The sequence below is a fragment of the Paroedura picta genome, chromosome 9 (genome assembly GCF_049243985.1).
Source record: "Paroedura picta isolate Pp20150507F chromosome 9, Ppicta_v3.0, whole genome shotgun sequence".
NCBI lineage: Eukaryota > Metazoa > Chordata > Lepidosauria > Squamata > Gekkonidae > Paroedura > Paroedura picta.
This window is the reverse complement of record NC_135377.1, coordinates 19,471,745-19,494,010: the sequence shown is the minus strand read 5'-3', so window position 1 is coordinate 19,494,010 and position 22,266 is coordinate 19,471,745. Positions and strand designations below refer to the sequence as shown.

The following is a 22,266-nucleotide window of genomic DNA, read 5'->3' as shown; positions in this document are numbered from 1 at the left end:
ATATTCCAGACACCTGAATATAGATGCAAAAATACAATGGATTTTCGGGTATATTTTTGGACTGGAAATGGGCCCATACAAATTCATACATGGCAGGGGAGGAAGATTAAACCCTATAATTCCTTCCCTGAGCTCCATACATTCAAGATTCTGTTTGTGTAGAGACCTGTAAGAATGCATGCAAGCTTATGCAAGTGCCCTCAAAAACTGAGAAATGTGCTGAAGTCAGAACAGAGCCAGCAAAACCCAGCACAGTCATGATCCCCCATCCAGCCATGTATTTACATTGCGAGAGAGGTCCATCAGTGGCTACTAGGGAATCTCAACATCATGAGGCAGAAAACCTTTGAACAGCAGTGCCAGGAGGCAAAATCAGAGAAATGCCTTGGCTTCTTTGCCCCTCCAGGACAATTAGTTGGTCACTGTGTGAAACGAGGTGCTAAACTAATGAACAACTGGTCTGATCCAGCAGGGCCCTTTGCCTGTTCTTATCTGTTCACACACACACACACACACACACACACACACACACACAAAACCTCTTCACAGATCTCTAGAGTTGTTGCATTGAATGGTTGCCTGACCTGCATTCTGCCCAGTTATTCGTAGTCAAATAAATGAATCAACATTTGCTGATTTTATGACATGCCTTGGAACATCGAGCAGATCACACCCAGTAGGCAGCTATGCATTTGCATTCCCCTAAAATGGGATCCCCCAAGATTTGACATATGCACAAAATGGTATATTCGTTTTCCAATGCATCTGGTTGCCTTGTGAAATATCACTTCCAGAAATACTCTTCTGCCTGCCGGCACCCTGGTGCTCATTAAACTGTGCTTACAGTTGAGCCTGCTTGTCCTCAGGCAGCCTTTCCTTTTGGTTCATTAGCAGAAGGTCTAGGTGTGTGCCAAAATAACGCAGTAATGAAACCAACTGGGTACCACCACGTGTATGTTTCCCCACTCGCCTGTCCCTCCGAATTTCATCATAATTTAAAACCAGAACTCAACTAGCCTCACACCTGAGCTCTTGCCGTCCCACTAAGATACATTTTCTTACAGATCTTTTTGGCCTTCTCTCTGCCGCAATGGCCTGCACCAGCTTTTGAAGCCAGGTGTAGAAAGGTGTAAGAGTCCAGTAGCACCTTAAGCACTGATTTGTGGCAGGGCTTTTAAGGGGCTACTGCTGCTCTTTTCTACTACTACCAACAGACTAATATAACTATCTATCTCCAAGCAAGGTGTGTTAGTAAACTGGCAATCTCTGGTAATATCCCCCCCCCCAAAAAAAAAAACCCTTAATACTCTTTCAATCTCATAGTAGGCTGGGTCGCAGTTGCTATAAAACAGGCGAAAATCAGCATATTCATTACTTAGCATTGTTATCTGAGGAATTACAGCCTCTGTCTATATGAGCCCAAAAGTCATGCCTCACCACAATTCTTGCTTCTTTGTCCTCTAAGTCAGGGGCAGTCAACCTGTGGTCCTCCAGATGTCCATGGACTACAATTGCCAGCAAACGCTGGCAGGGGCTCATGGGAATTGTAGTCCATGGACATCTGGAGGACCACAGGTTGACTAGCCCTGCTCTAAGTAGCACATGCTTTGTCTTTCATAGCACCTGTTTTGAAGAACAGGTTTTTAGGCCTCAGATGATGGCCTGCTGCTAACCTTCCCAAAAGTCACTAGGGCCATATTGTTTCAAATGGCTTTCTACTGAAAGCAGGAGACAATCCGTTTGGCATTAGGCCGGTAGAGTCCAGAAAACAGTTTGCAGGCAGAGCTCCATTTTGTCAAGCGCTCAAAGGCGGTTAGGTCCCTGCTTGCTTGTTTTTTAAGAAGTGGGGACCGACCCAAAATATGCTATTGGCAGTATTGATACCAGAGAATTGTGAGTCCCTTCCCTTTTGGAGCTCAGGTTGTCCTTGATTCATATTTCTTTCTTTACTTCATTTCTACTCAGTCTTTCTCTAGTCTACAGGGATCCGGTGAGGTGGGTTTGGCTGAGAGTGTGTGGCTGGCCCAAGATCACCCAGGAAGCTTGAATGGCAGAGTAGAGATTCAAATTTACATCTCCCAGATCCTAGTCCAGGGGCAGTCAACCTGTGGTCCTCCAGATGTTCATGGACTATGTTTGCTGGCAGGGAATTGTAGTCCATGAATACCTGGAGGACCACAGGTTGACTACCCCTGTCCTAGTCTGATGCCCTTAACAAGTACTCTACACAGCGTTGGGCCCACCTTGACAGAATATATGATTCTATGACTCTAATCTATTCCTTTGTTGTTTTCCTAGTTCTTGAACCTGCATATTTTGGATCCATATCTGAAGCTCCAGCGAATGTTGAAAAGTTCCTAGTGAACTATTAAGAGCTGAGTTTTCTTCATCAGCCACATACATTCAGTGTGAATGAAATATATGGCCCACGTATATAAAACCTATTTTGTTTTGTTTTCCATACTAGCTCTTCCAAAGGCTGCTTCCCAACTCCTCCTTTCTCTCTAAATTAAGACATTTCAGCCTCTTCAGTTTTCAACATAGGATAATATTATTTTCAGAAAATTGCTTCTCGAAGCTAGAAGAGGTCAGTCCTCTACTTTTAGAATGGGGCAATTTGAATATGACATTTTCCCCTGCCTATATAAACTATTAAGGGTTTTTTTCCCCCCACTTAGGATAAATGTTAATGAAATCATTTGGAATAGATAATAGCAATTTTAAAATAACTTTAGCTGTCATTTTTCTGCTAAACAACAAAATATTTAAGGTGCTCCACTGAGACATCTTCCTTATTTTATCAATTAAAGTGGTTGTTTCCATCACAGATATATTGACCTGCAAATGTCTCCATGGGAATATTAGCCATTTATAGGCCTTAAGCTTTACCAAGTCCTCTTTAAATAGCATAGATATCTCAAGAGGCAGAAAGTCCTCCTGTGCTAAGCACACCCTTCTGAACCCCTTCGACTTTATATCTGTTTCAGTTTGCACTGATAATCTCCAACTTTTTCATAGCTCCTTTTAAATCCAAAGATTTGGCCCCTTCCAACTCTATGATTCTGTCTCTGCTTTCCGAATTGCTGATGAGAGTACCAGAACCGCATGTCAAAAGATGTTGGATTGCCTGGCTGAGGAAGACCTGTGCCTGCAACCACGAAGAGCAGTTTCAGATACAGATTATTGGGTTAAGGCAACAGGTGCCTTCAAACTTACTGAGTAAAAAGCAGTTCTGTACATTCGTAACTATTCCTGTGTATTCTGTAGAACTGAAATAATTGTATCAAGCTGCTCGTAGTGACAGTGAGATAATTGTTTTTCCAGCGGAGGATACCCAGACATCTCTCTCTCTCCCCCCGGCCAGAGCTTCCTTTTCTGTTCCAGAGCAGAGTCGTACCTTTGACGTGGTTCCTTAGCCTGAGTACCATTCAGATAAAGCTATGTATGCAATTACAGGATGCCACAAGCTCACAACATCAAAAACCTGGACCCTGAGAGGACAGCAGGCGGGGGGAGGGGGAGCGAGAGCAGCACGGTGCCATCAAATGATTGTGTATTTCTATGCCTTTAAACACAGGTTGTTAAAAATGTCTAGCTTAAAACAAGGATATAGAAACGAAGCATAAATTACTTCAGAAGAATTTTATGCTGTTCGTTCTGGCCTGGTTTGGTGCATGTATTGCAAAGGCTGGAAGGGAACATCTTGAGCAGTGAGCTATTATCTTACTGGGAAAAGATCCTAAGAATGTGGTGGAAGAAAAACAGGTTCGTGTTATGGGCTCCTGGTCATTCGGAAGGAGGCCGAGTCAGACAGCACACCCGAATTGTGGTCTTCTTGTGCCCATCTCAGGAAAAAAAATAGAATGTTTTTCGTTCATGGCACGTGCAGTTGTGTGTCTCGATGTATCAGAGAGCTGGGGAGGGGTTGCATGTTTGCACGAGGCCCAGAAGAATGGTGTTTGGGTCGTGACTGGGAATAACAAAAGATGCAAGAAGAGAGAGTGGTGTCTGTTTTTGGGAGGAAAGGACAGCTGCAGAAATGGCTCCCACGTCTTATACTATGAGAGACTTCTAGATGGGGGGGGGGAATTATTATTTAAATTGTAAAGGAAGCGCATGAGCCTCATGCAGAAATCCGTCAGAACCAAATTACTATTTGAACTTCAAACAAATTCTGTTTCCAGGGTGTAGAAGGGCCTGCTTGATCCAAAACTCACCACAACCCTGAGCAGAGGACCCAAATGGCAATTTAATTTATCTTTTTTCCTGCACCTGCGGCTTGTACAAAGGGACGAAGACAGATTGCCAGTGCAATATAATGGAAGGTGGCAAAACTGTTTGGCTTTGAGTTATTAAATCCCCAGATAAAAAGAGAAATAAAAGGAGACAGTCTGGAAATTAAAACTGCCCAAAATAGGCAGGGAAAAATTATTGCAAAGGTTTGATATTTGACAAGGTGTCATTTACTGCCACAAGGCACTGTCCACCTCAAAACATAAGTGAGGTGTGTTTTACTGCCACCTACTGGATAGAATTGAAACAGGAAAGTTGTATTTCTGCCTTCAAGCCTTGGTTTTTTTAAAAGGCTGCTTGCAGATAGGTTTGGGGACATACCAGTCGTGTCCTCGACGCTCACCCCAGCAACAGCCACAGGAGGTACTGTCTGACCAGCAAGCACCCCACACAGTGCCTGAACCTGCCCCTGCCTGCACTCCTGAAGGGGGCGCCCCAGCAGCCACCTCAATATTTGTTTGTTTGTTTGTTTGTTTATATGCTGCCCACCCCAGAGGCTCTTTATTGTACCACTCCAGCCAAAGGTCAGAGTGGTGGAAGGTGGCACTAAGGCGGGCCTCTTCTCAGGTGGGGGTGGGCCACAGCCCTCCCCCTCTCCTCAGCCCCTCTAGTCTTCCCCAAGGCCTTGCCCCCAGGGTCCCTCTGACTTCCCTGCCTGTCACTCATTGCTGTAACCCAGGGCCAAACTCTGACCGTTTGTGCAGGGGAATTAGACGCCCTGAATGGACTCTACTGATACCTGTCTCTAAAAGGGAGTCAGTGAAGGTACTTTTGCTACTCAATTATTTCTAAGTGCAGGTCATTCATTTGAGTTGTTTGCCTACCTGCATAGCAGAAAATCAGGTATTTTTCAGAGGACAATCTATACATGCAGACTAAATTGCTGACTGTGTACCTTAACTGGATCAGTGCAGGAATCAGTATATTGCAACGCTGTGTAGATGCTTCAGTTCAACACGAGGCCAAGCTGAGACCTGGTAAATATGAAAGGCAGAATAATAGCAAACCCTATCTGGAATATTTCATCCACAATTGATGGAACAATAATGGAACAATATCATGGAACAATAATGAAAAGTGATGCAAGAGTAAAATTACCAAGGTGTGTTTGCAAATAGAAAGTACCCCACCCAGTTATAATATGAACAATACAACGCAACAAATGGTACAGACAAATGATCTTTCCACAACAGAGCATATACAAATTGTAAAGCCAGCTTGGTGTAGTGGTTAAGAGTGGTGGCTTCTAATCTGGAGAACTGGGTTTGATTCCCCACTCCTCCTTCACATACAGCCAGCTGGGTGACCTTGGGCTCATCACAGTCCTGACAAGGCTGTTCTCACAGAGCAGTTTATCTCAGAGCTCTCTCAGCCTCACCTACCCTACAGGGTGTCTGTTGTGGGAAGAGGAAGGGAAAGCAATTGTAAGCCACTTTGAGACTGCATAGTGAAAAGTGGGGTATAAAAACTGACGTCTTCTAATTCATAAGTAGTAAAATAATGATGAGATCCCAGGCACACACTCATTTCAATATTGTCATGGTACCTTCTTCAAATTACATAAAGAACAAACAGACCATGTTAATATGTTCCTACGTTAAAAAAAAAAAGAGCCTCTTGTGGCACAGAGTGGTAAGGCAGCAGACATGCAGTCTGAAAGCTTTGCCCATGAGGCTGGGAGTTCGATCCCAGCAGCCGGCTCAAGGTTGACTCAGCCTTCCATCCTTCTGAGGTCGGTAAAATGAGTACCCAGCTTGTTGGGGGGTAAACGGTAATGACTGGGGAAGGCACTGGCAAACCACCCTGTATTGAGTCTGCCAAGAAAACGCTGGAGGGCGTCACCCCAAGGGTCAGACATGACTCGGTGCTTGCACAGGGGATACCTTTACCTTTACGTAAAAAAAAAACAACTCTTGTATCTTCATGGTTCTTCACGAAGGCACAAAAGACATTGCATTACTGGATAGGAAAGGCCTGTAGTTTAATAGCCATTGAATTAGCTCATTGAGAGGTGATGTTATATGACTGGACTGACAGCCACCTGTTTCCAACACTGTTCAAAGAGAGATCAGTTTGTAGCACATGGTAGTTTTTCAATCTACAGATTATCTCTATTTTACATTGCCCATATTTGTAAGGAAGCATTACCATTTGACTCGGAGGAGTAGAAAGTGACTTGAGACTTGTACAGGTATTTACGAAAGTGTTGTTTTACCCCAAGAAGTAAATTGGCAGCAATAACCCTTCTGCCTACAATCTAAGAAGTACATGAGAACATTCTGTAATGCTAGCCATTAGAACATGCAATGCTATCGATGCCTGTTCTCTAAATGAGGAACTTGGATTTCTGAGAACACAGAAGTTATTGGCTCAAGCACTCCACCACGTGGACAATCTGAAAATTCCAGTTTTTTTCATTAAATACTGGATTTCAGACAGACAACAAGAACCAACTTGGTATAGTGGTTAAGAGCAGTGGCCTCTAATCTGGAGAGCTGGGTTTGATTCCCTGCTGCTCCACATGCAGTCAAGTGGCTGACCTTGGGCCAGTGACAGTTCTTTCAGAGCTCTCTCAGCCTCACCTACCTCACAGGGTGTCTGTTGTGGAGAGAGGAAGGGAAAGTGACTGGAAGTCATTTTGAGACTCCTTTGGGTAGTAAAAAGCGGGATATAAAACCACAGCTCTTCTCTCTCTTCTTCCTCTCTAATCCAAGCCAGAGGCCCTTTAAGCAAAACAAGAAATGAGAGTCGCTAGGAATTCCCAGAGCAAGTTACCTAATACAGTAAGCTGCTATAATTTTGCAGTTTTTTCCAACTATATTTTATACCAGCATTTCTCAAAGTGGAGTTTGAGTCCTTGTAAGGACATATATACCACCCTCCCTGAGCCCGGAGGGCGGCATATAAATAAATAAATAAACAAACAAACAAACAACATGAGCTCTTTGCATGTCCATTTCCTCTCCCCGCAACAAACGCCCTGTGAGGTAGGTAAGGCTGAGAGAGCCCAGAAAAAAACTGCTCTGTGAGAACAGCTCTAACATAAGGTGACCAGATTGTCCCACTTTTGGAGGGATATCTGGGGGCACCTGGCAAATTGTACTTATGTTGAAAGTAAAAAATATATATTACAATACTATTTTTGCATTCTATGAAAATTTTTGTTGCTCCATATAGACCAAATTTTAATCAAGAACGCCCCCCCCGGCCCCCGGTCAATGGTGTCCCGCTTTACCAATGTTGAAATCTGGTTACCTTACTCTAACAGGACTGTAACTAGACCAAGGTCACCCAGCTGGCTGCATCTGAAGGAGTGGGGAAACAAGCCTGGCTCTCCAGATTAGACTACACCAAGCTGGCATCTGCTTGTGTGAGGGACGGCACTTTGAAGATGCTTAGAAGAGTTCTACAAACAGCTGAAGGGCTGGAAAGGGTTGATTCTTCACAGAAGCAGAGAGCCTTGAGTGACAGGCTGTTCCAAGCAATCTGATTGGTTAGCATCCGCTAAGCAGAGAAAGTCTTCAGGGCTGCATGCTGAGGGGAGAATGAGGCCATTTTCAAACTGCCTTTGTATTCCATTTTAGGAATGGGTCGCTAATGGATTTTTCCCTGCCATTTCAGAGAGATCTATTTTAGCAACTGGCTGCTAGCAGGATTTATTTACCTATTAATATAAACCTGCATTCGTCGGGTTAGCAAAGTGTAACTGAGCGTCTTTTGTGGGAAACAGCTTTCTTCCATTTTGTACCTCTTTGTTGTGCTTCTGAATCACTGTGCTGTGCAGTTTAAAATCTCCATGTTTTCACAATGCTGCTTCCCCCCACCACCACACACACACCTGTTTTCACTGTGCAATCTCCTGAGAACTTTTTTAAAAACGTTCTAAGTTGAACACTATGGCACTAAACCAATAGAGCATTTATGTGCTATAGCAGCACCACTGAGATGCCTTGACTTCATTTACTTCATTGAGTGGTGCCACTAGAGCCTTAAGTGCTCTATTGGTTAAGTGCTATAATGCTCAAAAAAAGACCAAATTTGGGAAAGGGGTAGGGGGAGTGGTACTGTTTGAAATGACTATTGCTTCAGAGAGTTAAATAATGAAAGGAAATTAGCTATATAAAAACCTGATCGCTGTATTACTTTACTTAGAACTGGGCCATAAATGAATAACATCCAGTTTAGAATGATCATGTGAAAATTTTGTCACAATTCTGCCTTGATTGGGTCGAGTCTGATTTCTTAGCTGGGAAGTTGATGAAGACTCCCGATTCAGGCAAAAGAAAGGGGCTAAATCTTCCTTTGAGAGGATAATTTCCATACCCAGTCAAATGGGGAGTTAGGTCTAAAGAGTGGAGATACCCCTGGTCTGGTGTGCTTAGAAACTACCTTCACAGCCCTTTAGAGTCAGTTAAAAACTCAAGATGAGTACTGGTGTTTCAAGAGTTTGAGTAATGGAAGCAGAGTTTGTTTTTATATGCTGCTTTTCTCTACCAGGAGTCTCAAAGCAGCTTACAATCACCTTCCCTTTCCTCTCCCCACAACATACATCCTGTGAGGTAGGTGAGGCTGAGAGTGCCCCAATATTACTGCTTGGTCAGAACAGTTCTATCAGTGCTTTGATGAGCCCAAGATCACCCAGCTGGCTGCCTGTGGGGGAGTGGGGTATCAAATCTTGCTCACCAGATTAGATTCTATCACTCTTAACCACTACAAACTGGAATGTACTAGCCTTGTGAAAACTAAGACTCTTGTGGTTGGCCCTGCATCTCTCCAATCTCAACCCTCTACTCAAGGGACCTGCCATTGCATTTCACTTTCCTGCCTGGTCATTTTCAGCTAGTGGAAGCAGCTTCTTAGCCTCCCAGGACTGCCCTCTTTCCCCCACTTCTCTTCAAGGCTGAGGCTTATATGTCTCCTCATTTATAGGTTTCTTCCTCTTTTAGGTAGGTAGATTCTCTAAGGAAAAGTTTTTGTGCTTTTTTATGTGTTCTGTGTTTCTTCATTCTGTAGCTTTCATTCTGCTTTACAAAAGTGCTTTACAAAAGTGCTAAAATATTTAAAAACAACAATCCTGTGGTTCAGCATAACTAATCAATAGAAAGACAAATGTCAATTTACGTAAATACACGCTTAAAAGTACATAATGTACAAATTGTACAGAATTCAAAGAATTGTTTCTTAACAAGGCCTATATATTCCTCTTTCCCCCCTTCATTTCAGATCCATTCTATGTATATCAGTTTTATGTATGTCTCTTAAATGAATGGCGTCTTCAGTTTGAACTGTACCACTGAAGAAGGCCTAATGCCAAAATACATTTGGTATATTGGTTCTATATTTATGTAAATAGACATTTGTCTTCCTATTGACATATGATGACACACAAGGCTGTTGTTTTAAACTATTTCAGTACTTGTATTATGAAATTATGCACAATATTTTGTATATATCTGTACTACAGTTATATCTGCAACTACAGTTATTTTTACTTTCTTTTTCTTTGTTCCAAGCCCTTTGGTTACCTTTTTTGTGCAGGGTTGTGTTTTTCTGCCCTTTTTGATTGTACCCACCTGCAGCAACAGACCAGCCTCCCAGAAGGGACAAGCCAGGCACCTGCCCTTGGTGCCTTTCAGCAAGACAGAACTATTTAAAAGCACTTATCAAGCAGCTTGAAAGGGCTCTGGCTCAATAATCAGTTTTCATTCATTCAATAGATTATTCGGTCCTGTGCAGTGAGATGTGCAGGAAGCCCAGGGAGTGGCTGTGGAAAGAACAGGTGACAGAGATTCCCACCCCCACCACCAAAACTCTCTGCATTCACATTTAGTTAGATCCAATCCACGATATTTTCTACAGCACAAAAAGCATTCCTCCTAAATTGCATTAAATCAAACACACTTTCATTGCAACATAGTTTAAGAAAACTTAATTTTTGAAAAGAATATTATTTTATTTTAATTTCACAGAGTCAGCTTGTGAAACCATCCTTCAGCCGGTTCTCACATTGCAGGAATTAAAAAAAACAACCTCCTAAGTTATTCATTTTATATACATTGCATTTTCCCTCCAAGGAACTCAGGGCAGCAAATCTTACTGCACCCATTTCCTTTTCTTCTACCACAGCAGCTATGGTTTCTAGATTCCAGGGACAGCTGCTGGAGCCCTGAACTCTGTTCCTCCAACTAGAAAGAGCAGATGGGGCACTGCTAAGCTGACCTCAAAAGACTTGTGTATATTGATTTCAACTGACAGCTTCATCACTTGTCTTTGATGCTTACTGGAAAGGGAGAGCTGTTTACAATGCAGAATACTTGCTAGTTTGGGATACAAGCTGGAAGGCCCATCCTTAAATACGTCTCTCATCCGAATTAGGACAGGAACAAAGCCAGCATTTATGGCGTGGGGAAAGTTAAGGCTGAAGAGAGCAATCCTAAACAGATCTACTCAGAATTCCACTCAGGCCTGTTCAGTGCAGTTTGCTCCCATGAATGCACTTGCAGGATTGCACTTGCAAGTCAATACATCTTCTGATTAAGTCAAAGCTTGTCACTCTATGTCAGGGGTAGTCAAACTGCGGCCCTCCAAATGTCCATGGACTACAATTCCCAGGAGCCCCCTGCCAGCGAATGCTGGCAGGGGGCTCCTGGGAATTGTAGTCCATGGACATCTGGAGGGCCGCAGTTTGACTACCCCTGCTCTATGTGATAATGATATTAATTAATTTGCATGAAGAAAAAACTCTGCATGATTTTATAGCAGGAACATTTGTTAGGGAGTAAACAAAAAAACCCTTCTTACATCACAACTGGCAATAAATAAACTATATAAAAACAGTGTGAAACATGAAAACGTTTTCCCAGAACCCCCCGTATCCAGTGGAAGAAGCAGACGCTTTTGCAGCAAACCAGTGAATGCACGTTTTTCAGCTCGATTCCGCCCCCGCATAAGACTAGAAGTCAGCATCTAAAGTGAAAACATTATCATTCGTTTCGGTCATCACTGCAAAGCGCTGGTACTCCGCAACCCGCTTCTCAAAGAAATTGGTTTTTCCTTCCAGTGAGATGTTCTCCATGAAGTCAAAGGGGTTTTTGGCTTCAAAGACCTAAGAAGAAACACATTGGTTGTTAAACCACAGTTAACAGAAAGAGGCAATGAACTAGGGGCTATAGAACTCTGACAATAGCTGGAGAGTACTCCTTGTCAAAGAGAGGAAAAACTGGTGTCCCTTCCCTTTCTCATCGGCAGAGTCTAGAATAATTCTGTTCATATCACTGTCCGGGCATCAGTAAAGACCACAAAATGGTTCACAATTTTTGCCCATCATTCTGACTCTCTGATATTTCCCCTTTCCCAGTCTTGACTGACAGTGCAATCCTAATCAAGAGTTACAACCTTCTAAAGCCATTGTTTTCAATGGGTCTAGATCAGGGGTAGTCAACCTGTGGTCCACCAGATGTCCATGGACTACAGTTTCCATGAGCCCCTGCCAGCAAACGCTGGCAGGCTCTCATGGGAATTGTAGTCCATAAATATCTGGAGGACTACAGGTTGACTACCCCTGGTCTAGATTACAGGGTGGCCAAACTGTGGCTTTGTAAATGTCCATGGGTGACAATTCCCATGATCTCCTGCCAGCATGGGAACTGCATGGGAACTGTAGCCGATGGACATCTGGAAAGCCAGTTTGGCCACCCCTGGTCTAGAAGAACTTCATTATGTTTAGGGTTGAACTTTACTGAAGGTAATTTCAGAATGTGAAAACCCACATTCGAAACTGCTGTTAGTCAACATAAACTCAGATATGACTATCTGGTTTTGCATGTTTTGAATGAAGAAGTGGGTAGTGCCATGAAAGCAGCCGGTTCCACCAATGAAATGAATGATGAGCTCACACGTGTGGCAAGATCTGCCAGGCACCATTGACCCAAGAAGGTGCCAGCCACAAGTGAACAGCTTGACTTATAAGCATTCAGGTACAGAGAAATGGAATGATGTATTGACCACAGTGCTGAATTTGACTGGAGAGAAATGGACTCAAACCTCTACTCAGGTTCGTCGCTTGCCAGAAAACCTTGAGCCAGTCACTTGCACTCAGGGAATCTACCTCAGATGATTGTCTTAAGGGTGACATTTGAGGGAAAGTCATAGAATCTCAGAATCATAGAGTTGGAAGGGGCCATACAGGCCATCTAGTCCAACCCCCTGCTCGACGCAGGGGGTCGATCAGCCCTAAGCATCCTAAGTCCCTCGTGCAGGATTTCCTGAGCTCCTTGAAAGAACAGTAGGACAAAAATATATGTTTGCCTGGGTTACAAGAGACAAAAAGACCTTTGCAAACGATTGTGGAGTTCACAAAATGTTGAAGTAGAAAAAAGGAGACATTCAAAGGACAGGTCACGGAGAATAAGACCAATGAATGGATGTACCTTGGAAAAGCCCAGTTCCAGAAGCAATCGGTCTGCCACAAACTCAATATACTGTTTCATCAGAGTGCAGTTCATTCCTATCAAGCCAACTGGAAGGGCCTCTGTTAAGAACTCCTGCCAAGTTATGAGAGAAATAGAAAAGGATCTTTCAGAAGGCGTTAGTTTCTTAGGATCGACACATTATGGGCCGACTCTAAACAGTGTCATAGGCAGGCCTCCTGCAGCAGCTCGCCATACAGAATTTACCTGGCCACTGTAAATATCCACTGATGCAGAGAACTGCTATTGATAGATTATTTGCTATGCACTAGGTGTTTTATGGTTCATTCAAAGCAATTAGCAAGGTCTTATTCACACAATTCAAAACAACACTCACAAGAAAAGGGGGAATTACATTCAAAATTACCCACTCCAATTCTAACACACACACACTCGTACAAAAAAGCTTCCCAACGTCTGCAGAAAGTGGCACGGCACAATTTGGTCTGCTCACCTGTTCAATTTCAACTGCATGGGCAATTATTTCTTTGACTCTTTCCTCAGGAGGTCTATTCACTAAATGCTGAAACATTAGGCAGGCAAAGTCACAATGCAGGCCCTGGAAAAAAAAAGAGAGGAAAAGTTGATAGTGACCCTTTTGCTGCTCTCGAAAACAGGTAGCCTGTGTTCCAATACGGCAAGAAGCTACTCTTGCACTTGGGTGCTTTCATACATAACTGGAGGTTCAAAGAGTTCAAGGATTAGGGGTGGTGGCCTTCAACCTTCTCCTGCTGCACCATGTTTCCAACCTGCAACGGCCTCAAGCACATCTGAAAATCACTGGAAATGATTAATGGGACGGAGGTAGTTAGTATGCCAGGCTGGAATCTAGGTTCAAGTCCACAGCTTTTCATTAAACTCAATGGGCCAGTAACTCTCAATCTCAGCTATCCTACAGGGTTGTTGTAATGATAACATGGAGGAAGGGAGAATTCATAGGATTCTCTGACATCCTTTGAGGGAGGGTAAAACAAAACGTACTAGAGAGGTAAACTGGATTTTTCGTTAAGACAGTTTTGCTGTTAACTCACCTCCAGTTTTCATATTCTAAAACAAATTAACAGTAGTATGTAATAGGTGAGGGGGGGGGAGAAGCACATTTCCTTTCAAAAACAGCTATAGTCTTGGGCCACTTGCTGATACTGTACTATTTTTAATATAAATGGTGCTTGGTTCATCTAGCATCTATTGTTAAGTTTGCTCTGGCCAGACTTTAACATGACTTCTGCTGCGCATTACTTCATCTCTGCTTATGAGTTCATTGGAGAAAGTGAGCCCCGGCATCAGTCCTCTTTTCTTGAGCCAAAATATAGCTGCAAAAGCTCCAGAGAAGAAGATCCCTTCAACAGCAGCAAAAGCAACCACTCTTTCCCCTGTGACAAAAAGAATACAAAAGACACCGGCCGTTTAGTCACACAACTCACAAAGCCTCCTGCAGTTGCTGAAGAGGACATTTCCAAATGCAGGACGTCAGGATACAGAACTGCACCCAGGAGGGAAGGTCAGCCGGCAGGCCACAGCCTGCAGCCAAACCCCAAAGCAGCTTCCTAGACCCCCCACAGCTAGGCCATGTTCTGGTCAAGCAGCAGTAAAATGTTTGGCTTTGCAAGGAAGAGCAGTGCAGACCTACTGGGTCCGATGAACGCTCTGCTTTCATTCAAGAAGTAAATATATCATCTCTTTCACTGCGAAAGGTGTATTTACGCAATGGAAAGGGCTAAAGATGGTTTCAAATAAAAGCTGGCGATTCAGAGGAACCCGTAAACTAGATCAGCATGATGTCACATTGCTGCAGCCAGCCAGCAATTACTGCTTTGTAAAGACCAAAAACATCCCTCCAGCGGTGCCACAGAGAATATGGTGGCTAGAAGAAGCTGAAGGAAGGGCCAATGCAGACAGGCCTTGGATTATTTTCATTCATTCATTCATTCAATTTATATACCATCCCTCACTGTGATGTCTCAGGGCGGTGTTTTCAATCTCCCCAGCTTGGTGGGGTAGTTAAGAGAGGTGGCCTCTGATCTGGAGAGCTGGGTTTGATTCCCCGCTCCTTCCTCCACGTGCAGCCAGCTGGGTGACTTTGGGCTAGCCACAGTTAGCGCTAGGGTTGGGCACTTCGGCGTCCGAAGCCGCCACTCGCACCCGAAGCAGCCAGTGCTGTGGTCAGTGCACACACACAGACACCCGTGCCTCCCCCCCCCCCCCGATGGGGTGCTGGTTGCTTTGGGTGCGAGCAGCTGCTTTGGACGCCAAAGCATCCAACCCTAGTAAGCGCCGTCCTTGCAGAACAGTTCTATCAGAGCTCTTTCAGCCTCCCTTGCCTCACAGGGTGTCTGTTATGGGGAGAGGAAGGGAAGGCGATTATGTACACCCTCCCATCCATGCTGCCTGGTAATATGTTTGGACTGAGCTCATCTCCAAAGCACTGGAGAAGAGCAAGTTTGGGACCATGGACAGGGGAAGGCCGGAGCACAGCTAGACCATGACATAATGTAAATACCCTTCCCTTTTCATAAATGAGCCACAGATAAACCTCTGCACATCAGCAGCCCAGATCTTCAGGGCCCCATTAATCCATGACCAGTCGGCAAACTGGTCATAAAATCAGCCCAGCCCTATTTCACCTGAAACTCCGTCTGTCATTCAGTGGTCACCTACCAAAAGTAGCTTCCCTGTCTCTTATCCACCGCAGTGCCCAGTCTGCTTTCTTCTTGACACAAGGCAGAGTTTCAACAGCGTTGAACAAAAAATCCCTGTAAATGTTTTTAAAAAATCATAAATTATCTGAGACATAGCACTGTGAAGTGAGACGGTTTCTTTGTGCTTGCACACCCTTCGCCTACTTTGGAGACTTTGTAGTTTAATAAAGGTGGGCTGGGAGGTTAAAATAGTTCAAGCCGGAGCCAAGTGACCAAGCCCTATGAAGATAGGTTGAGGGACTTGGGAATGTTCAGCCTGGAGAAAAGGAGGTTGAGAGGGGACATGATAGCCCTCTTTAAGTATTTGAAAGGTTGCCACTTGGAGGAGGTCAGGATGCTGTTCCCATTGGCTGCAGAGGAAAGGACACGCAGTAATGGGTTTAAACTACAAGTACAACGATATAGGCTAGATATCAGGAAAAAAATGTTCAGTCAGAGTAGTTCAGCAGTGGAATAGGCTGCCTAAGGAGGTGGTGAACTCTCCCTCATTGGCAGTCTTCAAGCAAAGGCTGGATACACACTTTTCTTGGATGCTTTAGGATGGTTAGGGCTGATCCTGCGTTGAGCAGGGGGTTGGACTAGATGGCCCGTATGGCCCCTTCCAACTCTATGGTTCTATGATTCTATGATTCAAGAACCCACAGCACTGCAGGGATCACTCGACTCACATCTGACCAACCATGATGACAGTAGATACGGGACTGCCTTCTTCACTACTGATGGCTGGGCCAACGCCAAGAAGCCCCAAGGTCTGCCACCCCCACTGAAGATTGGATCAGCTTGCTCCTCCTGGCTGTCCACAGCCCTCCACAGCAGGGGCTCATGAGGAAATTCTCTGGCAAGTTAAAAGGCCAATGCTAAATAAAAGAGGAACCCTATACTTGACTATGTCTAAGGGGAGGGAAGTCACCATACACCTGGTTCTGGCCTCTTCCAAGGGTCACATGATGGAATAGTGTTCTGTAAGTATCTACACAGAGTAAAAAGGTAAGTTCCCACACCATGGTGCATTGGGAAATGAGGATTTTTCAGAACTTGCCATTCAAACCTTAGCTGAAGAAACGCTTGGTGGGCTCCCAGATCTCACATTTTGGGCTCCCCATGACACAAACAGAGAAATGAAGAACAGAAGTAATTCAACAGGGTAGCACTGACAGATCAGCACAATAATGAAAACACGAATGCCCAGAACACTAGGCAGGATCTCGGCTGATTTTCTCGGCTACTATCTCACAGTCCAGCAAAATTAAAGATTAAAGACGGTAATGTCCTTCCCCAAGAAGGGAGACAAAGAAAGAACAGTTCAGAGCAATAAGAAATTATACTAAACTTTCCCCCCATAAGTTATCTGCTCTGAAAGGATGAGGATTTCATTCTCAGGCTCATGTCTGGGTAGAGTTTTGTTTGAGGCTCAAAAGCTCCAATGACACACCTCCAGCCCTCATCCCCATAAGCCAACTTGGCAGACCAGGGAAAAGACAGGGATGGTACAAGGGGCACAATTTACATGGAGGAACATTTTACAAATCCTGTGCTTTTTTTTTGTGACTACTGATTTCCTTTTCCAGTTGGACACTGAAACACCAAGCTGGTCACACCATGAGGAGGTCCTGAGCTTTCAGACACTAAGCAGTCCTCGAAAAATATAGCACGATTCACATGACAATATCTGGGCAATCTCCCCTAAAATCTCAAAAAATTATGAGCCAAAGACATGTCTAAAGCACATGATAAAGAGGGGAAATTATGCCAAACAAAAAAAAATGCATGTTATCTTAATTAGCACAAATGTACACAGGTCTCAGCTTTTTTATTTAGAACTGATTATTAAAACAGTGTAATGTTAAATCAAAGCAACACAGAAACAATTAAAGTAGCAGGGACCCTGTATGAATATACAGATTTCTAGACTGGCTGTTCATAACACTGAGAAAATACTTACGGTGATTACCTTTTCTCAGGGTCCTTGATGTACGTGTCTATTAACAAACTATACATCTCTGAGTGGACGTTTTCTATTAGTATCTGGAAGCCGTAGAAACAGCGAGCCTCTGGAACCTGCACCTCTTGGCTAAATCGCTCGACCTGCCAACAAGAGACGTCAATCGTGCATATGCAACCTCAAAAACGTATCCCCCTGTTACCAAGGACTCCCTTCCTAGACATGCACCATCTGCCTTGACACCCTTGTGGCTTGCACCTGCCATTTTAGGAGCTAGCAATGCCTCGCCTTGAAGAAAGGGAGCCTGTGGCTTTCCTTTGTCAGGCTATGCTAGCTATTGACCCAAATATTGGGTGGGAGATTGAGCCATTGATGGGGCATCTGCATGTCAACCTTCCTCTGTGAGAGTTTGCTAAGCCAGGCACCCACAAGCAGTGTATCTTTGTCAGCAAATGCAAATCTTCCTGAGCGCAAAGTCTAATTACTATGAAGCTGTCTGATTAACTTGATAACTCTTACTGGCCTTGCCTGAACATTTACCGGTCTGCCTCGGCCATGGGTGAAGTCTCCACCCTGCCAGGCCCCACTGGATACAAGCATATTTGGTTGAAGACCACCCTGCCAAGTACAGTCAGGCTTCCTAGGGGTGGGGTGGGAGGTCAGAGTTCTTAGCTTGCCGCTGGTTATTATGAATATTTCTATTGTTTTACTTTTTTTAATGTGAGGCTCTTATGACTGTAACCCGTCACAAGACGGTTTCCGATAGTGGCGGGAAACAAATCCAAATAATATGCAGACAGAAATGCACCCTCAAAGTATTTTATACCCTTGCATGAATACCAGAAGTGTGGTCTGTCCATAATCTGCTGATAACAGCTGTCAATACAATAGAGGTGCTTGAGGTGTAAAGTGTCAAACTCTCACCAGATTTTCATTCACGATTCCATCGCTGGCTGCAAAAAATGCCAAGATATGTGAAATGAAATACTTTTCTTCTGGTTTCAGCTTGTTCCAGTGAGGAAGGTCCTTTGATAAGTCAACCTTTGTATGGAAGAAGAAAAATCTATATTGTCATACAATGTTAAGGCTGAGCCAAAAGAAACTGTTGTTAGAAATGAATAGACAATTCCTAAAAGTTTTCTAAGGCTGTAGGGATTTCTCTCCAGGTAGAACATGGCATGCCCCTCATGACATCATGCTCTTTCCAAGCATGGCTTATGGCAGTGGTCCTCAACCCGCGGGCCGCGACCCGGCGCCGGGCCGCAGCTCCTTCTTCCCTCCCCCCCCGAAGCGAGAAGCTCGCCAGGCCGTGAGCAAATCGGCTGTCAAAGTGGCCGATTAGCTCGCAGCCCAGCAAGCTTCTCGCTTCGGGAGGGGAGGGAAGAGAAGCTTGCCAAGCCGCAAGCTAATTGGCCACTTTAGTGGCCGATTTGCTCGCGGCCTGGAGGGGCTGGATGGGGAAGCCGCGGCCACCAGCATGGCGGCGGCGCAAATGCGCATGCGCGGACTGCCGCGCATGTGCGTTTGCGCCCCTGCCGGGCGCAAACGCGCGTGCACGGCAGTCCGCGCATGCGCGTTTGCGCTGGGGCTGCGCGCGGGCCCCCGGGCCGCCCTCTCCCACCACTTCGCCGCAGCGGTCCGCGGCAAGCAGAAGCTTGTGGACCGCTGGCTTATGGTGCTCTCAGAGCTTTCCCTGTTAAGTTGGATTTAGAGGATCTTTGGTTATGGGCAGAGCTTCCGTAGGAAAGCTCTGACTGCTGCCAAGCCAGAGAGAGGGAGGGCAGAGCTTAGGACCACCTTCAAAATGGCAGGGGAAGGTGGCACCAGCAGGGGCCATTGTGGAGACTGCAGTGTGTGAATGCTATCTTGCCTGCCTCTTAACCTTCTTGCTGCTGTTTCCCCTGGGGGAGCAAAGACAGGGAAAGTACTTTTCAAATACGTATGGAAAGGCCAAGCTCACAGATAATTCACCATTTCCAGCTGAATGCATTAGGGTTTTAGCAAGAGTATCTGTAAAGAATTAAGATACCATAAAGAATTCAGAACCCCCTCCCCCCCCTTATGGAAAAGTTGGTACTCTGAAAGACAGACAGCTCTGCATACAACTCGCCTCTTCCACTGTCCAGAAGGAAGCTTGAGCTTTCTTGTACATTTTCCATATATCAGGATAATGAATTGGGAAGATGACAAATCGATGTGGATTTTTTCTTAAGAGAGGTTCTTCATTGGACTTGCACCCATTTTCAACAGCATCTGAAGATAGACTCTAAAGGGAGAGCAGAAGGTCATGCAACATGTCGACATGCAAACAGAGCAGCAAATATCCCATGAAAACTCATTACATGTTTTGTGGATCCGTCAAGACAAGAGTCTTGCCATATTCCTGGCAAGGAATCAGTCTATTCCCGTGGTATTGTGTCACACCAGGGCCAAGAGACAAAGTTAAAGGACCTTCAGACATCTATGGATGCTGGGTAGCTATGTAATGTGTACGGGTAGGGGCCCAACCTGTAACTACCACAACCCGAAGTGCAAGAAATGCTCTTGGGGTCCGGGGGAGGGGTTGTCTCTTTTCTGCCAGGGCATTCTATTAGAACTAGTTATGTAGACAGCAGGACCTGTGAGACAGGAGACCCAAGCAGGTAAAGGATACCCTTCCCCCTTATCTCATTCTTAGCAAGAGCGTGCAGGCGTTTGCATCCTCCATCCAGACGCTCCTTTATCGTCTCACACGCTTTCCTAGAAGCCAGGTGCACGCTGTGTACAAACGGCAGTACCAGTTATAAAGAATACCATATAACTAAATTATCTTTCCACTGGACTGGGTCCAAATCCCTATTCTGCCCTGAAACAACCTTGACAGTGCAGCGTAAAGACACTGAAGTGAATGGGTTATTTGAAGGGTTAATTCTGCTCAGTGTGTAATTAGAAGGCCAGAAACATTTTATCAGTTTTGGCAGGGTACCCAGTGTGGTGTCTCTTGGCACCATGGTGCCCAATGACACCTTTCCTAGCGCCCACTTTACAAAGTGGGTTTGGCCAGGTGAGGCTCCTGCCCAGCACAGCTTCTGACTGGCCAGTGGAGATCTGAACAGATTTAATGTTGTTTTGGCAGCCGCTGACACCACACAGCATATGCTCTGTTCTCTTTGTCACCGCTCTTCCCAGTGTACTTTTAAAAATTCTTCCTCCTGTCCCCTGCATTTGGTGTAGTGGTCCACAGCAGCAGCTTCTAACCAACCCAGGTTTGATTCCCCACTCGCCCACATGCAGCCAGCTGAGTGACCTTGGGCTCATCACAGCCCTGATAGTTTTGTTCTCACAGAGCAGTAACATCACGGCTCTCAGCTCCAACTGCCTCACCCGGCGCCTGTTGTAGGGAGGAAGGGAAGGAGATTGGAGACTCCTTCGGGCAGTGAAAAGCGGGGTACAAAGGCTAATTCTTCTTCTTCAAGGTGCCCCTGGACTCGGCCGTTCAGACCAACGCGACCCCCCACCTGAAGGAAGGCAAGCGCAGGTCCCTACAGAGGGATCCCCGTGCGCAGGGTGGCATCGCGGCTGCGTCATGACTCCTAGCGGAGCGCAGCCTCTACGCAGCTCTCAAAGGCCGGTCACCTTGGCTGCCTTTACGGCCGGAGCCTTTCGGCCAGTTTCCTCGGAAGTAAGCGCCCAAGGGAGCGGCGTCCCCCGCCTGCGCAGGGGCGCAGCCCTCGCCGGATACCGCAAGCCGATGCGCTCCAGCAGCGACACATGCACCGCCTCCCCCCCGGCCTCCCCTCGCCCAAATGCGCCTCCGCGGCCGCCCCCTTCCCAAAAGAGGCGCCTCTCCCGCGCACCCACCTGCTCGCTCCCCGGCCCGGCCGCTGCGCCCCAGCCGCCCCCAACGCGGCGCTCGCCCATGGCAGCCTGAGCCACGGCCGCGGCGAGGAGCAGCGCCACAGCCAGCCGCGCCGGCCGCCCCGGGAACTGCAGGCCTCCGACCCAGCGCCGGCTCGGGAAAGGGGAGGTCGAGGAGGCGTGTCGCTGCCGATGCGCACAACACGCCGCGCCGGCGCGCCCTGAAGGGGGAAGGTGGGCTGGGCCTGCGCGACTGAAAGCCCTCTGTCTGCCGGGTGGCGCGTCGCCCTGGGAAGCGTCCCCCGACAGAGGAGAAAGAGTGCGGCGAGTAGCTGGGATGGTCTGGGGCAGCAGCGGGACAAATTTGACGCCCCACAAAGTTTTATTCCAGGGACGCGCTTTAGTGTGCACGCGCCCTCCCTCCCTCCCTCCGACACGACGACGTTGTTCCCTGAATCCGAGAGAGGAGAGCTAGGGGAGCCCCCAGGGGGGATCAGGGCGTCCCTCGGAATTACAGCTCGTCTCCATTCTGGAGCGACCCCTGGAGAAAGTGGATGCTTTAAAGCAGGGGTAGTCAACCTGTGGTCCTCCAGTTGTCCATGGACTACAATTCCCGTGAGCCCCTGCCAGCCTTTGCTGGCAGGGGCTCATGGGAATTGTAGTCCATGGACATCTGGAGGACCACAGGTTGGCTACCTCTGCTTTGGAGGATGGATGCCGTGGCATTATGCCCACTGAGGTTCCTTCCCTCCCTCCCCCCTCCCCACGCACTGTCTCTAAGTTTCCTAACAAGTTTCCTCTTAAGTTTCCTTAAGAGGAGCACAATATTCACGGACTCATAATCATCAATACGTTTAAGGGATTAAATGCTGGTCTATCACAGCACAATCCCTTTTTATTCCCTGCCGAACTAAGTTGCCACACACAGCAGGGGCGAGGTTTCCACAGGACTCTTCATCAGCCTGGCTGGGGGGGGTGGGGGGCGCTAACTGGTGCCAAGACTCAGTGATGCCTGGCCCTCTGGTTT

At 46.1% G+C, this 22,266-nt stretch overlaps 1 protein-coding gene across 1 annotated transcript; it reads right to left on the bottom strand.

Annotated features, from left to right (window-relative positions):
* Positions 1–10,957: 10,957 nt before the first annotated feature.
* Positions 10,958–21,397, bottom strand: RRM2B (ribonucleotide reductase regulatory TP53 inducible subunit M2B). The gene is made up of 9 exons (XM_077351763.1): positions 21,243–21,397; positions 19,513–19,668; positions 18,327–18,443; positions 17,412–17,545; positions 15,420–15,514; positions 14,001–14,134; positions 13,216–13,320; positions 12,723–12,836; positions 10,958–11,398 (listed from the first exon to the last, which is right to left on the bottom strand). Exons 1-9 carry the CDS (start codon positions 21,300–21,302, stop codon positions 11,246–11,248), a joined length of 1,068 nt encoding a protein of 355 aa, XP_077207878.1. The 5' UTR covers positions 21,303–21,397; the 3' UTR covers positions 10,958–11,245.
* Positions 21,398–22,266: the final 869 nt, after the last annotated feature.